The sequence below is a fragment of the Crassostrea angulata genome, chromosome 2, assembly GCF_025612915.1.
Source record: "Crassostrea angulata isolate pt1a10 chromosome 2, ASM2561291v2, whole genome shotgun sequence".
In the NCBI taxonomy this organism is placed as follows: domain Eukaryota; kingdom Metazoa; phylum Mollusca; class Bivalvia; order Ostreida; family Ostreidae; genus Magallana; species Magallana angulata.
The window spans coordinates 45,292,523-45,306,262 of NC_069112.1; the positions used below are offsets into that span (position 1 = coordinate 45,292,523).

Consider the following 13,740-nt stretch of genomic DNA (forward strand, 5'->3'; position numbering starts at 1 on the left):
AATTATCCATATTACTTTCATAAATTCTGGAAAATCATTCAAAATGAATTTCCAAAGGACACTTCAAAATGGTATATATTTTTAATACACTTTGTATACACCGAAACTTGTAGTAGCCCACAATGCCTTGCAACTCATTCACCTGATTGGTTTGTCGATAAAAGTAAACAGATGCCTAATTTAGTATGCAAATTTATGCCGACGTCACAAACTATAGTGGTCTCGACCTGTCTAAGACATCTAATTGAGACGGTGCTCGGTTTCATCCATAGCCTGGTCCAGGAAGACCAAGATCTTGTAAATACGTTGTGTCAATCTGTTTTGTTCTCCGAGGTCTGATTCTACGCAGACCCTTATCCCATAGTAACGTCAGACAGATAGTCTACCCCCTACACGTTACAACAGTAATCTTTGTAGTGCTAGCACATACAGCGTTTGGCCATGGACTTTTTATTGTGTACTTTGAACATGGAGGAAATGCGATCTAATATTATTGCGATATGAGACCAGTAAAAAGCTACAATGAGCCTCAATGCTCTTTATGATCAAAACTAGCAAAACGCAGAACAATTACTTTGCCTGACTGAGTCACAAAACTGATGTTTGAACACAATATTACATGAAAAACAAATGTAAACAAGTAAACAAAATCGAAGCCGAGGAATTTCACTTCGTTTCCGTTCCATCCAACAATATTTAATGATAAAAAACAATATCTAGGGGAAGTACAGATAAATCCTAACTGTTCAGTTGAATCCTATGCCGATATCTGTCCACGCTGCTTGTAAACGAGTTAAATTCCGAGATATATCACTGAATTCCACATGTTTATTCTGATCACAGCTGCAAGCGCCGATGTGACGTAGTCAGCCTCGACACGTCATCAGACGACTTAGGAGTTTCATGATTTCGCGAGATATAAAGAATAGTTTATGATTTTATTTCAGTACACCTTTCTTGTACCATTCAAACCCAATAATTAATCATATTCATTTTGGTATATGTTCGTTAATTACCGAAATACCCATATCTCGTAAAATCTCATGAATAAGGGGCGGGGCTTATGCAAATTTTTCTAAATCACACGTGGTAGAATTCTTAGACATTCCTTAACATAGCTGAGAACTTTCTAGAAAAGAATCAAGTGTTGTAGAAAAGAAATTCGTCGAGTAAATTTAAAAAAAATACGTTTAATAAATTCAGATATTATGTTTTCAAAGCGTATATATTGCTGAAATAATTATCAAACAAACTTTATCGTTAATTGTGGATTTCTGATGAATAAATAAACGGTTATCATTTTTCTTTATTGTGTGGACCCTGAGGTCCACGCAGAAAATATATAATCGAGGTTAAACCGGATGCTATGGGGAAAATGCAGCCTGCGCATGAGCTAGCCTGGTTCCTGTGCGTAATGGGTAGCTCAGGGAACCAGGCTAGCACACGTTTATTTGAATCGGGATCGGGATTCCGTGCCATATGCACACATAAGTTCAAAGGCGCTGTAATTGTAAAGTTGTCGGTAACAGTACAGAAACAAAGTATTCCTTTTATAGAAATGATTGGCATGTGATATGAACTATCAGTATTATGAAATAATTAAGTTAATGTTATGCCAAAACTACAACATGCATCAAATAGCATAATTTGCAATGTTTTGTTGTTTTCCGAATACACATGTAACTTAACTTTACTTTTATAGAAGGCGAGGCTAGTGTACTTCCCGATTAAATTTTTTTAAGCATTTAAGTATGAATGAATAATTATGTCACTGTATTCAAGTTTAAATCTCAAGAAAAATGCATCAAAATATGAAATTTTTAATTTACACAAAGCTGTCACTGAACAAAGTAGTGCGAATCGTAATGTGTGCGCAACTAGTAGAATTCACCGAATGCCTGATACTAAACATGCAAACCTGTCATAGATAGGTCATAATTATTTTAGAAGTATGAACCCTTTAAGTTCTGAGATAAAAAGTCAGGGCTATATACGTAATACAACGTACAAATTTAGTGGTTAAAAACAGATCGAGGGCAAGAGTCGGTAGAATTTTTAATAATCATAAGGCTTTCGCGTTTCCGTTAGAAATACATGCATATGGCCCACGTATTGTAGTCCTTTTTTAAAGGACAGCAACTTGTTAAAATTTAGGTTGTTGAACAATCATACAAGAATAACAAACATTTATAAACATTTGTGAAAATAAAATAGAGTAGCCGACTGGGATATATCCGGGTTTCGTTGGTAAAGGACGCTGATAATTCTCGTGCCAGATATAGCGGACTCATTCTCTTTCGTCAAAGGTGACACAAGAAACTGTAAACAGGAAAGGAAAGAGAAAAAACCTTACATTTACATTATTGTAAATAAATTGTTATCTTTTTAACAATACCACCAATGAATACAACAGCATCAAAAGTAAATATTTTTATATAATTTTTTTTTAACTTAATTTTCCAATATGTTGATCTCAGGAACCCACTTGGACATTGACGATACCCATACGAACATGAACGTATTTTTTTTACGATGTATGACCATGATGCATTTGTTGTCTTGTCTTTAAATAGAAAACTTATTTCTTTCAACCTCTGACAAATTCAAATGCCCCCATCTCTCTTCAACACAAGAAAGAATGGATGGTCAAAACTGAATCTTCAGTAAAAACTAATTAATGTGGTTTTTTCATGCGGTATGATTTTAATATTTTATCCAAATGATTAATATTTGTTTTCTTTTAATAAAAGATGTCGTGCCATCAGAACGAAAAGAAGAAAAACAGCAACAACAACAACATATGAAATGTGTAGGGGATTTCTCAATTGCTGAAAAGGGACACCGGGTTTTATTTCTAATTTTCAATCAAAAATATGGATAAGATTGATTAAAACAATATACAATAGCTAGTTTATGGCGATATATACCTTGACTGAATCGCTATCTGAATTTCGGACAAAACTTTAAAAATTTTAAAAACAAAATATGTTCTAAAAAACATGATCATAACAAACGTATTCATCGGGTTAAACGCATATAAGAGTAAATAAAACTTTTAAAAAAGAAAAAAGAAGTTTTCTCTAGGCGTTATCAGATATTCGCAAATAACTTGGTTTTGTATATCCGTAAAGCCAGTTATTTTAATATAAAAAAGCAACATATTCAACATCGTTTTGTGAATAATCAGTATCATATGTTTATTTATACTCCTAAAGGTCTCATGAAAACTAATTATATTACGTATATGTCACCAACTGTTACCTAGTGAGTGATTTCAAGTCTCCATGATTTAAATGAAAAGGTTAGGCAATATCATTGATTGTTTATGTGTTTACAAAATTTATAAAAAGTTATTTACGCCCCGTGTAATTTTTTCCCTTTTAAACTTGCACACAATTTTGCCCTACTTGAATTCGCCCAGACATTGCTGTGTGTAAAAAGAGATAATCATAGACATTTGAATTCGCCCAATGTTAAATTCGGTCGATGACAACGAGGTCTAAAGGGATTATAATAAAACGAAGGCGAATATTTTACTTTATAGAGCAGTATACATGTCTTCTTTGTCTAGTGGTTTTAGTTTTTTAAGCAACTCTAAGAAAGTGCATAAAGGAAAAATAGGTTAGTTTGGATTATTCATACCTAATGTGTGTCCATAATTAGCAGCACTATTGATTTAAACTAAATGCCCTTGTGTAGTTTATTTCTACTTCAATGTCTAACCGGTATGATATTTTCATAAGTTGAGACAATACTATCCTTTAACATTGCAATTCTTTTGCAGAATAGATCATTTTAACAAAAAAACTCAAGAGCTATTCTTGCTCCTTATTTTTTTTATCATAAAATTTGTAACCTCGCAGACACTGTAAGACTAAAATATAAGCAGCATAAAGTTAAATGCAAATTCATGCATGAATTAAATGCTTCACTTTATTATAAATTGACATTTAATATTCATTTAAATACAAACAAAAAATCTGGATATTTAATTTTAACTTTACATGCTGCAGTTTTAACTCAGCCGTAAACCGTATTAATCCAAAGTCATTACAACCATTAATATTTTATTTAACTGAATGTAGAAAATCGGCTACGTAAAAGTCATGCATTTACACACAGCTTTTTAACAACCATTTTTCATTAGCAACATATTATCTGATCTCATCTATCTTTAAATGTAGTGCTGTGCTTTGTGGAAAGGACATTCTTTGTTATAAAATCCAATGTTGCTGGGATAGAAAAAAAAATATACATAGTTACTTTTTTTTAATCCAGTTCATACAATTTGATTGTTCAGTATTCTATGATTTACATGTCAAATATATGTGACAGAAGATTAACCGATGAAAATACAAAATTTTAAACCGTAAAATCGTTTTAATTCGTAGAGAGAGCTTTAAAGGATGTAAGAAAGGAATTTTTCTTCGTCTTAAAAATAAGTTTTTAACTTAATACGTTTAAGAGCGTGAACATTACTATAATATTGATGAAACAAAATTCAAAGTTAATTGAAGACTAGAATATCAAAATTATTATACAATCTGAAAATGCAAAAGAATTATGCACTGTTTCATCGCAATTCTTTTAGAATGTTGAACGCGCATACATGTTTAAGTAAGAACAAACATTTACTTTTTCGGAATAAAAAATGGAGTTGAGCTGACTAAGAAGTATCCTGGTTTTGTTGGGGAAAGATGTTGAGGACTCTCAAACCGGAAATAACGGACGCATTCTCTTTCATCGTAGGTAACACCAACAGCTGTAAACACAGATAAAAAAAAAAGGAGAAAGACATAAACCTTTAATCAGACATACATCAATGGTAATCTGTCTTTAACAATATTGTCAATGAACTAAAAAGGCATCAGAAGTAAGTATGTCTGCAATGAAAATAAGAACATTCTACTTAACCTGCATATTTTTAATATAAGTAATCAACTATGAACACTGTAAATTTCTTATGTTACATGTACGCGAGTACATAATTCCGCGATGCCGCCGTTTTGCTACAAATGGCGAGAATATGATATCGCGAGCACCAATTGTTTCATTATATTTTTATATGGCTCATAACTGTCTGAAAAAAAAGAAGCGATATTTTAATATCCGCGAGTACTGCTTCTCGCAATTCACGCGGATATTCATATTTTGCGTTAAATAAGGAATTTACAGTACTTTTCCGAGACACAAAACACAGATCTATTTGATTTCATATTTACCTGTACAACATTTCACTTGTACGTTTCCATAGTTGTCCATTGGAACTCTGGAATATCCACACACATAGCCTTTTCCGGGACAGTGGTATGGAACGGACTTATATATGCTGATGTCTAATTAAAATGGGAAATAACTGTTTTTAACATCATGTCATGCATTAGTTATCTTTCTAATAATTCAAAAAGGATTTTCCCGCTGCCATAAATATTGCCATATCATTTAGATAAAACCGTCGTGCAAAATATAACTTAATATCATAGTTATTAAATGTAGACCATGTGAAAATTGAAAACTATTATTTGATTATTTAATAAGAAAAGCAAAGAATGGTGAAAAAACACCACGTTTGATGTTTTACTTTTTAAAAATTTAAAAAACAATTGTATCCATGATTGAATATGACAGCTTTTTTAAAAACAGAAATCAGAAAAATTAAGAAATTTGTGAAAGAAGTGACCATATTTTTTTTTACATATAATGTATGGCTAAGTATTTCAAGAATTGCATAATCAATTGTTCGTTTCCATTTAAATGAATTTTTATTTATTTTGTGGTCGATATTTCTAACATATATTACCTTCTATTTACTATAAACTTTCTAATTTCAACCATTTCAGTATTATTTGTCTTACTTAAAAAATTGCTCCTCTTCACTGGTCCAGGGGCAGGTAAGCAGTTTGGTATAGACGCTCCTGGCCGAGGTCGAAACGAAATTGGCCCTCCATCCAAACAGATTATGTCTCTAGAGATTGGTTGAGGTTTTCGATAATCTGAGTATTATAAAAAATATAAAGCTCAAAAACAATATATCCATTGTTATAATCAAACAGGGTTTTCTTTTCAAAGAATGATATGCACTCATTTTTGATTTTTGGTTTTGTTTTGGGTTTTGTTTTAATTACAATACCGGGAATTGAAAAACATTAAAACATTTTGACATACAGGAAAAAATTGTAAAAATTTCACGTGGTCATAGCCCGTAATGTAGATATCTAGACAAAAATAAAACGAAAGCAGCAACTCTAAAACTCATAAAGGAAACATAATAGAAATTATCTAACGCTCAATTTATTTTTCTTTTCTTTCCTTAATAATTTAACAATTAAACTGGTGATGAAGATTTTTTTTTGGATTGACGTTTTGTTAAAAAAAAAGTATGCTCTTTGAAAGAATAAAACGTGAATTTACGTTTCGGATGTTTTCAAGTATGACCTACAGATGTTACTCTAAAACGAATTCTAAATATTTTTCTACTTACCAATATATTGATGTCGGGAGCCCACTTGGGCGTAGACATTTAAGGCCAGCATAAGAACAATCCCCGAAACCCTCATGATGATCAAGGTTTTTTTAAACGAGATAAGACCGAAAAGCAATTTTTGTCTTTAAATAGAAAACCTATTTCTTTGAATCTTTGAACAAATGCAATTGTCCCTATCATTCTTTCACACAAGAACGAGTGAAGAAACAAAGATTAATCTTCTTTAAAGAACAGATGAAGCAGTTGTCCACCGGGCAATGATTTACACATACATGTAGTAGTAAGATACGGATAAATTGCTGGCATCCGTAAGAATATAAATGACACATTTTTAGATCAAAATTATGCAATGATAAAGTTTGATAACCTGATGATTTGAGGATTTTATTTATATTTTGATATTCTAAAAAAAATATCTTTTCATGGAATTTGCCAAGTTTAACATGTTGGTAGAAGAAAGAACTTTATATTTGTATTTTGTTTATATACGAGGGTTATCCAAAAAGTTCGTGAAACATTGCGATTTTGTCATTTCGAATAGATGTTTATATACATACTGTATGTCTAAATATTTGTCATTAAATTTCAATCAAACTGTGAATCAAAGAAATTTTGATTGTTTTCCATTTAATTAAACTAAAAATTTCAATGTTTCAAAGGGTCATGGAAATTAAACACGGCCCAACGTAAACATTGTCCAAACTTGGTAATTGAATTAAAAAAAAAACATTTAAAAAACTTCATAATTTTTGATGTGATGTTGTTTGTATGATATACGTCACTTTCATACGTCATTTGAAGCTATTTTCAAACTAGCAGAGGACTTTTACAAGATATAACCAGAACATCTCTCGCCTGAAAAAGCAACGTTATAATTGACTGCATGGAACAGCGCACCATCATAAAAGTGTGTCTACTGAGATAAAACACCGATAGAAACAAAACAAAGGATGCAGGAAACAAGAAAAAAATCGAAATTGTTCAAGTTTACTTATCCACAAGTGGCACAAGCGATATTTTGATGGAGTAAGCGATTGTACCTTCTGACCGAACCATAAATGCGGCATACAATGTATTACTTTAAGGTTAACCCAGGTCTACGACGTCATGGAAACTTTAAGAAAAATGTCAAAATAATAATCAGGTGTTTTCCTTTAAAAAAAAAAAAGATTTCAATCTATCGGTAAAACGAGAAAACCAACCTGCTCACACTACAGATATCTGGGCTCATTGTATGTGTATTGAACACGTTTTAATGATATGAAATTATAACAGACTAAATGACATATTATATAAATAGTGCCTGTTTGGGAGGGTAACAGTTGAAATTGACACCCCGAGAAAAACATTGTCAACCGACGCAAAGCGGAGGATGACAATGGTTTTCGAGGGGTGTCAATTTCAACTGCTATCCTCCCAAACAGGCACTATTTATTTTGTTATACTGAATGTCTTCTTTAAAATTTTTAAGAAAATTTTACTGCTTTTATATAGGAATAACGTGAATTCTACAGCGAACCGTACGCGCATAATTTTCGCGCATGTAACATTTTTTAATATTACCCGTTGCCAAGTGCGTTGCTAACGCTGAGGGTAATAGTAAATATTATTAACTGCGTCTTAACCAATCAGATTTCAGTATTTAACATGAAAGTATAACAATAATCAATATCATCAAACAAAATGAGTTTTTATGCATTTTAGCTAAACGTCTCAAATACACTGATCATAGATATTGTGGTGTTGTTTTTTGTGAAATAAACTATTTTATAACACGTCATAAATCAAACTGTTAATTTTAAAAGTCGATAAGTCTATTCTTTAAATTTGGTTCAAAGCAAGAAACACGTTATCTATTTTATTGGTATCGGAGCTTACGAAAGCCAGAGAATTATAAATGCAAAATCACCTTCAATAAAAAAATAAATAAATAAAAAACCTTTTATTCTTTTAATTAACGACCAAACTAATATATTACTACACAGATGTGAAAATCCCATCAAGGAAAATTAAGATTAAGCAGGTCAGTTTGAATTTAAATAATGCTTAATTGACGTTAGTTCAAAATAAAAGATTTGCAAAAATCTTGTAGCTGAATTTGCCTACTTCAACACTTGATGATATCTAATTTTCAAAACAACATGTTTTGTAAGTCAATGTCAGATTAAAAGGGTTAGCATTTTAATCCATTTCTGAATATGCATTGGCTTTATATTCGTTTCAGAAACAAAACAATAAAAAAGAAATTAAAAGTTTAAGTAAAGAGTATGAGCAGATGCCAGCGTTTTGTTGTTCATTTGCAAAAAGGTCTTCATTTATTGGTTATAGTCAGATGATATTAGATAAAACTTATTTGATTTATTAAGAAGGGAATTGACAAAGCCAATATGATCTAACTTAGTATTTAGATCATAACCCGGTTTTTTTATTCGCTATTTAAAAGTTCTGCGCCAATCAAATATCATTTCCTTTTGTTTGAGGCTCCTTTAGCTGTCAATCGAAAAATGGCGTCGCCATGAACTTTAAGAAATTGTTAACGGTAAAAACATCACGTAAAAAAATATTTAGCTACTGCAAATTGTAAGAAAAATGTTCTACGTATAAATAAATGGCAAGCAGTAGTTTTTCTTTGAATAAATTAAAACAGCATTGAAATTCTAATGGACATATGCTACAAATAAAACGGAATCTGATTTCAATACGAATTTCAATTAAATAACAATAATGATATACTTTTTTATCTAAATGATTAGCCGGAGTTTTTAAATAAACACAGTACTGTATGGTATTCCCAAATGTTATCTTTATCATTAATCTGTATAACAGTCTTTTTATGATAACAAAAACTCTACGGTTATTTCTTAGTCTTACAATATTATATGGCCGATTTTTTTTATTCAGTCCAATATTATTAGGGTTCGTTTGTATTTTCAATGCGCAAATTCAAATTCCCTTAAAGCGTGACCTGAGAGGCACATATTTAGCTGAAAGGTAAATTAAACATGTGACTAATCTGTTCCAACTTGATGTAATGTGTCAATCAGTGTGTAAAGAAATCTCATTGTCGCAGTTTTGTAATATTTTCAGACGTTTTTAATATTACTGATGAAATATATCAATTTCACTTCTCTCATTCTAATATGAGTAACAAAAGCCAAAGTAAGTTTTAAATCATATTTAGATCATTATTTTTATTTTAAAGTGATTATACAATTGTTGGATATCAATTTAAAGAAAATGGACAAAAATATGTAGATATGGAATTACGTTTTTGGCACACTTGGGACCGCTGTTGTAGAACATGCGGTTTTTAGGATTTGTAGCATATTTCCGAAAATTGCGATTCACTTCGGTATTTAGAAAAACCATATAAAATATTGTGTACAGGGAAATATTCGCCCTTCTTTTTTAGGTAGGGGGGGGGGTCCCTTTTGCTCTCGTTGTCAGCGCGCGAATTTAAGACTGAGCAAACTAACATTTCTCATTTTAACTCTCCTTGTAGTATTGTCATGTACAAATTTTGTTTATCAATAATCTAAATTTTTGTAAAGGACAGGTTATCGTGTCAAAGATTGTACTTCTGTTTAGTTTGTTTTTCTTCTAAATTTTAGCGCGATTTTAATCAAAATACTTTCTCGGGGTTTGAATATGGCTATTGTTTTGAAAAAGCTTTTGTTAGGTTCAAATGTTGGTTAATCTCATTTACTCGTTTATCTACGTTTATGATAGTAAAAACGTCAAATGTCTTAGAGTTTTAGATAATTGAATTTCCTCACCTGTCATCTTTATTTTGCTAAAAGCATTTACAGGCATTATATACTTCAAAGGGAATTAATTGGCTAGGTAATTTACTTAGGGATTAACTCAGGTGTCATGGTCTGAGCTATTATTCATTTATCGTTTTACACATGTTACATAATTTTTGTTTTATATACTGTTGAAATTCTTTTGTACATCAGTCGGAATCGGACAGCCGTCCCGATATCACCGATCTGTATCAAAATTACTGTCAGATCCTTAATAAATGTTGAAACGCTGATAGGACTTAACTCGGTTACTTTTACCAAATTGAGGGCTACCACCCGAGTGTTGATCGGGTTATAGTACAGCCGAGTGTCGATCGAGTTGTACAGTGGTCCTTATTGGTGGTGCTAATTTTATTGTCGGTAATCGTCCCAAACCTTTCTGGACTGGACGTTGCCGGCAAAATCCTTACGGACATTCCGGGAAAAAGGATAATTGGTGCAGATAACCGGGTACGATCCACGGACCTCCGGACAAGCGAGTTTTCCCCAAACCTCAACTTACCAGGACCCACAGCCTCAACATGGACTGACATGCATTTCCGACCACAGTGGCAGTTTTCGGCGCCGGTGTGCAGTAGATGTAATCGACGGCATTACAACGCCTGCAACGCTTTGGAAAAACGATGTCACCGATGTGGACAGGAAGGACATTTTGGCAGAGCGTGCGGAAACATTAGATCCCGCACTGTATATAAAACGGAACCGAAAAGAAAACGAGATTTTCAGCGACTCCGAGAACACAACGAAAGAAAGAAACTCGTCAGAGCACTTCCGTTTTCCAAGTTAAGTGACGCCGCTTTTAAACAATATGTTAGTGATAAGTCTGTTTTCATGTTAGATTTAAAAGCAAATATGAAGAAATTTCAAGAAACTATCGCGACTTTGAAAACGGACAACTTGCAACTAGATTCAAAAGTGAAACAACTTTCGTCGGAACTGGAAGATAAAGACGACAAAATTAAATTTTATACGGTTTGTCTAAGTGGCGTTGTTTCGGACGGAAGGAAAATGCGATCCATAATTTCGGAGTACCAGTGGCTTCTGGACAATTATGAAATGGAACACATCATCTTGCGATCTATTAAAAGAAAATGTGTATGCAGGACAGAATCGGAGATCGACAGCGAGTTTTTACGTAAAGAACATCGGCGGATAAAGAAATTCGGAATTGACTTTGTGCTTAAATCATAACAATATAACATTAACTTTTTAGTCTTTTTGTAATGTGGACTGTCAATTATAGTTTTGCGTTAATTGTAAAGGAAATTGTTTCATGTATGCGGCATGTGTAAAATGAGTTGAAATTTTATTAGTTTAAGTTTGGGGACCAAACTTTTTGTAGCAGGGAGGAGTTGTCATGTACAAATTTTGTTTATCAATAATCTAAATTTTTGTAAAGGACAGGTTATCGTGTCAAAGATTGTACTTCTGTTTAGTTTGTTTTTCTTCTAAATTTTAGCGCGATTTTAATCAAAATACTTTCTCAGGGTTTGAATATGGCTATTGTTTTGAAAAAGCTTTTGTTAGGTTCAAATGTTGGTTAATCTCATTTACTCGTTTATCTACGTTTATGATAGTAAAAACGTCAAATGTCTTAGAGTTTTAGATAATTGAATTTCCTCACCTGTCACCTTTATTTTGCTAAAAGCATTTACAGGCATTATATACTTCAAAGGGAATTAATTGGCTAGGTAATTTACTTAGGGATTAACTCAGGTGTCATGGTCTGAGCTATTATTCATTTATCGTTTTACACATGTTACATAATTTTTGTTTTATATACTGTTGAAATTCTTTTGTACAGTAGTCGGAATCGGACAGCCGTCCCGATATCACCGATCTGTATCAAAATTACTGTCAGGTCCTTAATAAATGTTGAAACGCTGATTGGACTTTACTCGGTTACTTTTACCAAAGTGAGGGCTACCAACCGAGTGTTGATCGGGTTATAGTACAGCCGAGTGTTGATCGAGTTGTACAGTAGTCCTTATTTGTGGTGCTAATTTTATTGTCGGTAATCGTCCCAAACCTTTCTGGACTGGACGTTGCCGGTAAAATCCTTACGGACATTCCGGGAAGAAGGATAATCATGTACAAATTTTGTTTATCAATAATCTAAATTTTTGTAAAGGACAGTATTAATTTCACAAGATGGTTGCCAGTCATGAAAAGGAGCATTTCCTTTATCGCCCTGCAGATAATAAACCATCATGCATCAGTAAATAAGCTTTGAGTTGCTTTATAACTTTGTTACACGGGTCGCCTGCTAATGTACCTATCAACGGTTTTTAATTGGAGGCTTGGAGAGAGCCATTGAATCAGCCACAATTACATGTCGCTTATATGCTTCCTTTAAAAAAATACGACATTGTGGGTGTAGCATAGTTCTGACCCTGCCGAAAATGTCGGCTCTTCCTTCGCTTGAAATGCACTTTGAAGTAATATCTAAAAAGAATAGTATTCTTTATACATTTTTCTACTTTATTCATCCACAAGTTCAATACTGGAAACAAGAGCTCAAACTTTTATTTAAGGGAATCAACTTGTGTCTTCTTATGAGATCTTTTTGATGACAAAAATCTTATGACTGATTGTAGAAACAGAGAAAATATTTATAATTTTTCCTTATTATTTTTTTAAAGATTGACATAATACTTGTTTTATTTGTACATAATTAAAGACATTAATTTTTGGCTGGTTGAAGTCCCCGACAAGCCATACAACATGGCGAAGATAGTAAGAAGACTATAGTGATTCGTCACGTTTCACTTGATTAGTAGAAAAACAATACAAAAGAAAATAATGCACAAAATCAATAGCTGTACGTACTTCATTTGTTTGGATTCACTGTTATCGTTATGTTTTTCTTTTTGGCGCTTCTTGTAATTACGGATGGACTGGCGTTTGTGGCGTCCTGATCGAGCGTTAAACACGGAATGTAGTACCTGTATCTTGTTTCCCGTTCGAAAGATGAATTTAAGTAATTTAAGTAATTGGACGTTGTTAGATTCAAACGGAATCATATTGTATCTAGGTTGAACAACTAGGGGACCTGATCGAATGCTGATAAATCCTGATTGTATGTGGTTGTTCCATGTTGGACGACCTGCTCCTGATATAAAATCAAAACAGTCTTGAAAGTTGTTAGGTCCTGCTTGAATGTTCTTGACATTGGATGGAAAAGTTTTAATTCGAAATCGGTTGACCCAAAAATTTCCATGAATTTTGATGAAAACATTTGATCGAATGCTGTTTAGTCTTAACTTGAGGTTACCTAGTCCAGAACTAAAATTTCGGTTGAAAATAGATCTTGGTTCTAATAACACTTTGTAGATTCTCGATGGAACGCTCATAATGTACGATTTCTAATATAGTGAATCGTAGTTGATTACACGCTGTGAAAATTAACAATTAAACATATAGAACGAAGTGTCTTGATGACTAAGACGA

The 13,740-nt window shown here is 32.6% G+C and overlaps 1 protein-coding gene across 1 annotated transcript; it reads right to left on the reverse strand.

Annotated features, from left to right (window-relative positions):
• Positions 1-4,174: 4,174 nt before the first annotated feature.
• LOC128171240 (uncharacterized) lies at positions 4,175-6,557 on the reverse strand. The gene is made up of 5 exons (XM_052836979.1): positions 6,482-6,557; positions 5,856-5,993; positions 5,223-5,336; positions 4,636-4,762; positions 4,175-4,232 (listed from the first exon to the last, which is right to left on the reverse strand). Exons 1-5 carry the CDS (start codon positions 6,555-6,557, stop codon positions 4,175-4,177), a joined length of 513 nt encoding a protein of 170 aa, XP_052692939.1.
• Between the last annotated feature and the right edge of the window lie 7,183 nt (positions 6,558-13,740).

Excerpts from the sequence above, each read along its gene's own strand:
- LOC128171240 (XM_052836979.1), bottom strand. The coding sequence starts at position 6,557 with ATGAGGGTTTCGGGGATTGTTCTTATGCTGGCCTTAAATGTCTACGCC. Across the intron at positions 5,994-6,481 it reads CTCCCGACATCAATATATTG|ATTATCGAAAACCTCAACCA; the intron begins GTAAGTAGAAAA and ends TATAATACTCAG. Across the intron at positions 4,763-5,222 it reads ACAAGTGAAATGTTGTACAG|CTGTTGGTGTTACCTACGAT; the intron begins GTAAATATGAAA and ends CTGTGTTTACAG.